The following is a 10,178-nucleotide window of genomic DNA, read 5'->3' as shown; positions in this document are numbered from 1 at the left end:
ACTGAATTTTTTTTCCTCCAGGGGAACATAACCATAATCTCAGGCTTTTCTTTATCCTTTGCTGGGAATCTGAATACTGCTGCAGTTTGGAAGGCTCCATTTCAGGTCAAAGCTTTCTTCCTTTTTTTCTGCATTTTTCGCACAATTTTCACTAGGAGAATTCAAAAGAAGACCCCGGAATTCTCATCCGCGTACGGCAGAGCTACTTTGGATCAAGTTCTTTTTTTATATACAGTGATTTCCTTCTTTAAGCTGATCATCTCCTCTCGTTTATTCCGAATTATCTGCCCTCACGTGCCTTGAGGTAAAAAGAGAGCATCATCTAGTTAGGACACGAACTCAAAAACAATTTACTGGTCAGATAAGTTGAGGCCTATACGACCTATATAACCTTATTTGCTTGGCCTATCAAGCAAGAAACATAATATCAAATAAAATTAAAGTTCTATATACATTTGTCCATCGACACTAAACAACTATTTTAGGCAACATTTACCTGAAGAAGATGGAGAGCCAGGTCAGTAACGAAGCATTCTACCACTGTCGTAATGGCACGTATTAAATACTTCAATTCATATACTCTGCTTGCTTTTAGTATATCTTTTATTTTACCCAACCCCTCTCCAGTATATACATTTGTTTACTTTTTGTGCTGTTTTCTCTATTCCTCTCATTTTTTGAAATATCAACGAATATGACTTCTATTTGCAAAAGCACTTGACGCCGCACGTATACATATGTGCAACCTCACTTCTCTTTGATAAATTTAATGCCAGAAATGGCAAAAATAAACGCTGTAAATTGCAAATATTCCTTGAAATGCTAGCGCTGAAGCCTGAAGGTTTTATATTTAGAGACTTCTGCTACGAATACCGGTGATACACAGTCACTGACAGGTACCTGTGTATAGGCATACGCAGGTTAGGAATAAGAGGAGATGGTGTTGCGATACAGTGTAATAAGAGCTATGCTTGCAGCGTCATGGATAATTACGCATACAAAAATGCAAATCTCTAAGGCTTAGCAATAAAAACATACTAGTTTGAATTTGCCGTTGTATACAGAAAGACTGACGGCTGAAAGGTGATTTTTCAGTTTTTTATTTGTGCAGCTTACTGGGCCAGGCAGTATACTTTATATTGTGGTCGGCAACACACACACACACACACACACACACACACACACACACACACACACACACACACACACACACACACACACACACACACACACACACACACACACACACACACACACACACACACACACACACACACACAGCACACACACAGCACGCACGCACGCACGCACGCACGCACGCACGCACCCCGCACGCACGCACGCACACGCACACACACGCACACACACACACACACACACACACACACACACGCACGCACACACACACACACACACACACACACACACACACACACACACACGCACACACACACACACACACACACACACACACACACACACACACACACACACACACACACCACACACACACACACACACACACACACACACACACACACACACACACACACACACACACACACACACACACACACACTTAAGGAAGCCCTCAGACATTGCTGGCACATACCTACTACGGGGGAGTGGCCACGACACAGGCGGTTAATTACTGGATACAGGAAAGTTTTGACGGGAAAAGGAGTGGCAATAGTATGTAGTCTTATATATTGGAAGAGGGAAGGACAGGGGTCCTGTTAACTTGGAGATCGATGACGGGACAATGGCTTAATGTGCATAATAGTATGCACTTAAGCGGTTTTACGAATTCCTCATCTTTCTCATGGTCTGCGTCTGCGCTACACCTTTCTGCTAGACCGATTACCTTACACGCCTGCGAAAATGCATTTACTGTTTAAATTGTTTAATAATAGAAAAGCTACCTAAATTTATATTTTGCGTTAAAATATGAGCCTATTAGAATTTATGGCATAAGTGGCCGCTTTTGAAGTAAGTTTTATCTGGCAGTTTTCGTTCACCTCACCTTTTACTCAAGAAAATAATGTTTCTTAGCAACCAAGTTACGAATTATTGACAGTAAATCAACCACGATATCTCTTCTTCAAACGCAGCAATCTCTGCTGCAACATAAATGATCGAATGTCTCTAATGCTGCTTACTAATGTTTTTTCGCCGGAATCAAACTCTCATGACGGAACGTTTCACTTATTCTGCGGGCGAAGGGGCAAAATATTAATAGATTTTTCTTTATAGTGAAGGAATGCAGGCCAACCTTTTTTTGTGCATACTTTCCTTTAACCCGGTGCGCTGCAAAAGCTTCTTGCGCTGTCGTTTTGGCCCCTGCAACACATTGCCATCCACATTCAGTCGGCGAATTCGAGCACACGACACAAAATTGCACAGTCACATAACGTAATTTTGCCTCAAAAGCACCTCAGAAAGCAACCTCAACGTTGACGCAGGCACAAGAGAAAAGGTAAATGATTTGCGTGCTAGTTGGTTAATAGTGTGTTAAAAGAAAAGCGGAGTATAAAGTGATTTCAAGCGCAATCTTTAAAGGGCAATTTTAGAGCCGTAGGATCTCAGAATGCCACCTAAAAGTTGACACGTTCTCACCGCAAGTGATAAATCATTGGTTTACTTTTAATTCTTGTTTTAGATTTTAAAGACGAGAGAAAGTATACCTAAAGAAAGTGCCAGTCTAGTGCGCGACAAAACCGATGGAAACTAGCGCTTTTAATTGTGCTTTGCGTGATCGCAGTTCTAAACGTCGTATGCTTGAGTGTGCCGGCGAGTTACGACTTGCCACTAGGCGTCCCTGGGACGGCTGCTTTACGGTGTTACTCCTCAAAGGAAGCGATACCCATTTCACCACTGCGAAAAGCACACGAGAGCACAAAGACGAATTCGTTTTTATTCGCCCGCTAAGCCGAAGCTTAAGGTGTGACTTATACGATAAACATGACAAAGATTATGAGCATATTGTGTGCAAATGCAGCAAATGCAGTGCCATAGAAATATGAAGGAAAAATTTGACAATACAGTTTAGAGCATACGAAAGAAAAGACATTTTCTCGCTTTGTTCCATTTAGAAATGCCGAGCATCGACAGTGTGACCAAAGATTTAACAGCACTATTATTCAGCAAAAAAAGTCTATTCTTCGTGTGGGCCTGCTCACTACCGCCTTATTTATTATTTTTCTACTATGGTAGGTACGCAGTAACAGGTATCTGCAACGACATGTGTACATACGAAAACCGGGATGATCAGAATAAATTCGCAAGAAACGTATGTTTGAAAGCAAAAGAATAGCAACACAGCATTTTTTTTTCTCGGTTCTCGTCATTGCACACCTGCTATAATTTGTAGCGTTTAATTTTTTCAATATTAAGTTTTCTTTTTTCAATTTTCCGACAATCGTGGCGTGATTGAGCCGTGGAGGTTTTCTCTCCTTAGCGTGAAGTTGATGACGAAAAAGAAAACAGAAGGAGCCTGGCCCTGGGCAGCAGCTCGGGCGAGCGGCCGGTGGGCACCAAAATCCCAAGTCCCCTGTTGTGCATGTGGCTGGCTTCCTCTCCTCCGGAAGCAGGACTCGATGGTGGCTAGAGCACGCACTGAAGGGCAGCTATGAGCGGCGCTGACGAGTACTACCGTGCGCTCGAGGTGCCGCGGAATGCGACGCAGGACGACATCCGGCGCGCCTACCGGAGGCTGGCTCTCAGGTGGCACCCTGACAAGAACCCGGACAACAAGGATGACGCCGAGAAGCGCTTCAAGGCTATCGCGGAGGCCTACGAGGTGCTCTCGGACGAGACCAAGCGGCGCCAGTACGACCTGTACGGCCCCAGCGGCTACGACACTAGCCAACAAACTGACGTAGGCGCTAGCAGCTGCAGCACCAGCAGCCGCCACGGCGGTGTGTTTTCCGCCTTCCGAGACCCCGAGGAACTATTTCGCGAGTTTTTCGGAACATCTGACCCCTTCGAGGAGCTGTTCCGCACCGTACGCCAAGGTAGCGCCAGCATGCATCCCCACGCAAAGTCGTCGAATCCATCGCGGCCGAGTGGCGGAGGCGGGTCGGTACAGACCGGTGGCTCCCCAAGTTTCCATCATTGCGGCTTGGACCCGGGAAGGATTTTGCGCCCAGGGTTTTTCTTCGATCTGGACGACCTGCTCTTCGGTGCCTGCGGCAGCGTGCCCACTGGACCCGGTGGCCTTGGCTTCCCGTCGCAGGGTGGCTTTGCGGGCTTGCCGACCGAGCAGATGAGTTCGGTGCGCTACTCGAATGGCAAGCGCTGTGAGACTCGCACAATCGTCCAGGACGGCGTCAAGACGGTACTGTGCTTCGAAGACGGCCGCATGGTATCGCGCACTGTCAACGGAGTGTCGCAAGACGTGCCCAAAGTCTCCGACGACGGCAGAGACGACTCCCAGCAGGGTGCCTACAGCAGCTCGGCGTCGCACAAAGCCAGCGAAAGCGGGTCCTCGCCGCACTCTGCTGAAGGCGCCGCCCGACAGGCTAAGAGCGGAAAATCTGTCGGTAGCGACCTCAGTCCCAAAGTGGGTGGCAAGGCCAGCAGCCACTCGAACAAACAGCCCCCGACTCGGCAGTCCAGCAAGGCGCACAAGAGCCGCAGCCACACAGCATCCAAGTCTGCCATCAAGGTGCCCCGCAAGGAAGGCAGCGAGGCAACCGCTACCGGGGCTCCTGCGAACGCGCCACAGAAGCCGCCAAATCAGACGCCGACGCCGACGCCGACCCCAGTGCCGCCGCCGCAACAGCAGCAGCCGAACGCTCAAGCCGCAGGCGTCAAGCGCAAGCCATCGAAAACTGGCAAGTGAACTGCCGCGTTCTATTAACCGCAGAAAATTCAGGTGCCTAGTCTCGACCACGACTAGAAAACGCCTGACACACAGTTTTTATTTCCTTCAAAGAAACAAGAAACTGAGATGTGCTCACTGGTGCCCAAAGGAAAACCTACCAGCTGTGCAGAATTCTTTGCTCCTGTTACTGACTTCGAAAGTATTCGCAGAGTGTCGTGGGTTGTTTTCATTGACTGGTTTTTGTCATCTTTTTGGTCACGCATAAATTGAAATGGAGGGTTGTTTACGCTTAGCTTTTGCTAACAAAATTATGAATAAAAAGGCTGAGCAGTGCCAACATAAAGTTCGCACTTGGTTTCGTTAATGTTGAACGCAACCTTAGAATTTTGACTTCTTTTTTCAATTGCTCCGGCCCATGTGAAGTGGTCTGGGGTCTTGCAATAATGTATGTACTCTAGCTCGAACATGTTTCCGTTGTTATCTAAAGGCAAACTTTGATGTAGTTATTGAGTAACTGCTATTACGAGTGTACGTCAAGCATTCTAAGCGACACTGCGCTCTTGCAGATGAAATCAACAAATCGGTGTGAGTCCGCAAAACTTTGCTTAGTTAATGCATTATACTTTAAAAATTAGCCAACTTTTCACCTTGTTTCTGAGTTTTAGCGGCAGACATTGCAAAGGTACCTTGCCTCACCGCATTTCATTAAAACTGTTTTCAGCGCTATGGTAGTGATCTTTAGCTTCGGGTACTGGGGCACCTCAGGCCGCTATGGCTTGAGATGCCGCAGTGCATCCAGACAGCTATTTCATCCAGGAATGGCCACACAGCTATAAATAAACGCAATCCCTCGCGGTTTATACTCCTGCGGGAGACGTACAGGCGTGTAAACCATGAGGGCATGCGTTTCGGATTGGACAGAAATTCACAGGACCTGCTACACCATTCTGAGCGATTTTTGCACTAAATCAATCTTGTTTTTTGAGTCGACCTACATGTCTGTGTGATGTAGGGATGGAGAGAGGCCAGAATGAGGAAAGGAGTCAGCGAGTGAAAGTATTCATGTGTGCTTCATGATTAACCCTGCTGGATGACGGAGGTGTCGCTCTCACTAACGTGCATTTGCAGTATACTTTCAAAAGAGCATTCATTCCCCCCTCCCCCCTCCCCCGCTCTGTATCGTTGCACATGAAGTTAACGGCAAGCTACTGTACCACCCTCGAGAGCGTAGAAGCATAATTCTCCTGCGAAGGAGAACGATAATCAAGGTCTCTCACGCTAAGACACCCAGGTGACGTCAGGCGGGTGGCTCACAGCGGATAGTAAAAACCACCGCAAAGAACTCCTTGACATAAGTGATGGGCACTATTCCAAATAATTCTTGGAGGGAAGCCATTTCTGGGACTTCACTTTGGTGACAGCTTCTTCCGAAGTCCGTCAGGCAAACGGCAGTGTACATCGTTTGGGAAAGGCTTGGCTAGAGGATAGGTATCTCATACAGATATTTGTTCCCCACTCTCTCTTTCTCGCTCAACGCGTGTGCAGTATCGAAAGGGGTGCCTGCACCAGTTTCAGGTAGCCTTGGCCATGCTGTTCTTCCTGCGGGCAGTTCCTGCATTGTGCATTTTTAATGCTGTGCCTGAGAGTCAACGGCGAGTGAGAAACAGCACGTGACCTGCACTCAGCGTGTAGTGTGAGCTTGTTTGTGTTGCAGCGTGCGCGCACCCCTCGGCGTGCTCTTGGGCTTGCGAACCTTTCTTTGACGCGCCAGGAGAACCGTAATTCCTTGAGAAGCAGCGTCGACGGCAATCGTATTCTTGAAACTTGATATCGCCGTTGCAAACCATTATTTACGATCAATTGGCTTACTGCAATCGTTAAATTAAGAGCTGTCTATTCGGATTCGGTGAACCATCATGTTATTCAAGATGTCTTCGCTGTTTTCTGATTTCTGCCACCGGGGACATCACTATGGCCGAGAAATGTCCTTTACCTCAAAAAAGACTTTCTTTAAATGTCACGCGCCATTTTTGATGAAACTATCTGTATATTTCCGTTCAGCCCTCGGGAACTCTACTTGCCCCTTTGCAGTCGGCGTTATGAGCGGCCGGTCTCGGAGCTCTGTAAAGTTAAAGTGCATTGAAAAAGTCTCTGGGCGAATGCACCCGTGACCATAGTGAGCTCGTGACCTCAAGTTTACGCAGTGATCGCTGCCACTGGTTAGCTTTGCTAGAATGGACGATAAAGTGTGCTGTCACTGTGAAACGCGACTGTAAAAATTGACGAACCTGTTCACTCAACACGCACGTACAAGCAAACTCCGGTCTCTGGCACGCAAGCGCCAGGGGATTTTGCAGCTGATGGTACTTCCCAGCCGACGAGCCGGCGGAAAGTACCGTAGAGCGCCTCGAGCATTATACCTTTATAGTCATGCGGGAACAGGGGTTTTCCCACGATGCTGTTCCCTTATGGCGTAGCAAAAAAAATTACCTTCCGTCATATGGCCACTTCCTGGCCGGATTGAGCAAGGTATGTTGTCGGGCTTGTTGAGTGGTTACACTCATTCTGAGTAATACAGAGCTGGCAGACGATGGACGTGGATAAGGAGTCGACACAACTGTGCTGAAAGAGATAGTGGACACAACTGGACAGAGGTGCCCTGAACGGATTGAGCATCTAGGAGAAAAGCCTCATGCAGCAGTAGCACTCCCTATAGGCACTTGTAATACAGAGGACATCTACGTCCCCACGATGATCATGAAAAGGTTGGTTTTAGATGATGCTTTGGATTCCGAGCAACGTGTTTTTTGCAGCGTTTTAGGAAATTTCCACAGAAAAGCTACCGCTACACTGGAAGGAAGCTAAAGATTTACTAAGCTCCGGAAAAAAGTCAATTACAGCCCTAGAAGGCTTACATTATAGTGAACCATCGTCTTTTTGACACTGCAACGAAATGTTTAGGGTAGACCAGCTTTTCAGGCACAAGCTTGCGACCTAAGGATCGTGAAAATTTTCAACTGATGTTCAGGGTATCAGACCTCTGATGTTACAACGATCAATTCCAAAGTACCGAAGCTGCGAACAAATTATCGTAAATAAACTCTAAAATACCAAATACCTAAGCATTTGAACAAGAATAAGGTTCTTATGACAATAATTGAACATCACTCGACAGTAGCTGCTTTGACAGTTGCTTTGACCAAAGCAACATTTCTGTAAAGTTATTGACTGTACTTATTGTTTTAACCGTAAGTTTGAATTTCAAATATGCCCTTTTCGAGCACATGCTAGGTGGTTTCAATTTTTCTTTTAGTTCCTCGTGTGCAGTTGTGTGTGTGTGTGTGTGTGTGTGTGTGTGTGTGTGTGTGTGTGTGTGTGTGTGTGTGTGTGTGTGTGTGTGTGTGTGTGTGTGTGTGTGTGTGTGTGTGTGTGTGTGTGTGTGTGTGTGTGTGTGTGTGTGTGTGTGTGTGTGTGTGTGTGTGTGTGTGTGTGTGTGTGTGTGTGTGTGTGTGTGTGTGTGTGTGTGTGTGTGTGTGTGTGTGTGTGTGTGTGTGTGTGTGTGTGTGTGTGTGTGTGTGTGTGTGTGTGTGTGTGTGTGTGTGTGTGTGTGTGTGTGTGTGTGTGTGTGTGTGTGTGTGTGTGTGTGTGTGTGTGTGTGTGTGTGTGTGTGTGTGTGTGTGTCGCGAAGTGAGTCGCGAATATTGTCAGCATTATGAGTTTTGTCTCCTTTTTGTTTGCAGCTTTCTATGTATGCTTTGTATGTATGCTTCGTTTACTTTTTTCTCTAGGGGAGTAGAAGTTGAATGATTCATTTTATTTGTTTAGTGCTCTCTCCACCGCGCAAAGTCTGTATGGGGTCCCGGACCCAGTCAGTTTCAAGGAAGCACCTTTTGTGTGGGACTCAGGTTTCTTTTACTAAGGAACTAAGAACACGCGCATAAAAAAGAAGACCTTGACACTGCCGAAGAGGATGCAGCAAGACAGGGAACTATATTCAACGTCGCACTTGTATAGAACATTGCCCTGCAAACAAAACGGCACTGTGAGGCAGCCGCTCGGCTCTTGGCACAACATTTTAATGTAAGTTAGAGTCACATAGACCTGCCAGTGAGGTGGTCCAAAATTCCTGACCCTAAAACGATCAGCTGCTGCTCAAATTTGCTTTTTTACTACTTACCACGCATTGGGAAGAACCATGTACATAAGTTTGACGTTGGCTGTGTACCTTCCCTCGCATCAGGCTTCATTACCTTATGCCAACTCGCCCTGCATCCCTCCTTGATTGCAGAACTTGTCTTGTGCATTGCATAGTGTGCTAGCAAAATTCCTTCGGCATAGCAGCTTTGGTCCCTAGAACTCTTAACTTTGTATTATGTCTTTTTGTTAATGTTAGCATTCGTATCCAGCAGGAAATGCTATGACTTGTCACTTTTCAATGGTGAACATTCGTAACTTGATAAGTGATCTCTTTTATGCGCGCGTATAGTGTTCAGCGTGTGTCCGTGGTTTTTACAGACAAAAAGCCAACACTATGCCGGTACCGGCGTGAAGTAAAGCATAGTCGACCCAGTGAATTTTGCTGTGAGGTGAAGAACTGGGGCTTGCTTTTTCGGCAACTAAAAATGGCAGAAAAATGCTAAATGTAATCGCACAATCAGGTCGCATCCACTTACATCTGCTGCTTTGATCGGCACTGGTAAATATTGAAATATAAAGGATCTTCTGATGCCGGAAATTTGTTCATTTCTTGCGTGTAAGTTGAATGAGGTGAGCATCGCGCCCTGAATGCGCGACCTCGCAGCAGTTACAAGACAAGATAAAGTAATGCTGGCCAGGTGATATTCTGCAGGCTACCAGCCACGTTGGACCTGTTTTGCTTACGCATAACCAACAGTTCTGGACAAACGCATTTTTGAAGGAGAAACAATTTATTAGCGCAGTTTATTCATACCATCGTAAGATTTCACTATAACAATCAATATATCCATAGATATTCCGTCGGCAGGCTTGCATTTTTTTGCTATTAACGCTTTTGCTATCGTCAAAAGCGTTCACCATGGGTTTCTACGGCAGTCTTAACTGCTCGATGCGAGCTACGGAAACAATTCAAAAGAATGATTTTACTACACATCAAGAGAATGGACCATTACTTTCAATATTTCTACAACAGTACCTCACAGTTTTTGAATATTCAACATTTGTGTCCATGAATGTTGTGCATGGAATATAGTAAGAACTGGCGGCGTGCTAAGCCTTGTTATTCTCTTTTGGCGTACTTTTTGTTTTTATTAATTGCTTGCACCTGACAGTACTCGCGCGCATTGTCGGCTAAACCTCATTGTTTCTCAAGCAA

At 46.2% G+C, this 10,178-nt stretch overlaps 1 protein-coding gene across 1 annotated transcript; it reads left to right on the top strand.

Annotated features, from left to right (window-relative positions):
* Positions 1 to 3,468: 3,468 nt before the first annotated feature.
* LOC144103267 (dnaJ homolog subfamily B member 6-B-like) lies at positions 3,469 to 5,171 on the top strand. The gene has a single exon (XM_077636034.1). It carries the CDS (start codon positions 3,629 to 3,631, stop codon positions 4,841 to 4,843), a length of 1,215 nt encoding a protein of 404 aa, XP_077492160.1. The 5' UTR covers positions 3,469 to 3,628; the 3' UTR covers positions 4,844 to 5,171.
* Positions 5,172 to 10,178: the final 5,007 nt, after the last annotated feature.

Source organism: Amblyomma americanum, chromosome 1 (genome assembly GCF_052857255.1).
Source record: "Amblyomma americanum isolate KBUSLIRL-KWMA chromosome 1, ASM5285725v1, whole genome shotgun sequence".
Lineage (NCBI taxonomy): Eukaryota > Metazoa > Arthropoda > Arachnida > Ixodida > Ixodidae > Amblyomma > Amblyomma americanum.
Note: the sequence above shows the minus strand (reverse complement) of the source record. Positions and strands in the feature narration are given on the sequence as shown.

Coding starts and splice junctions, on each gene's coding strand:
- LOC144103267 (XM_077636034.1), top strand. CDS start 3,629: ATGAGCGGCGCTGACGAGTACTACCGTGCGCTCGAGGTGCCGCGGAAT.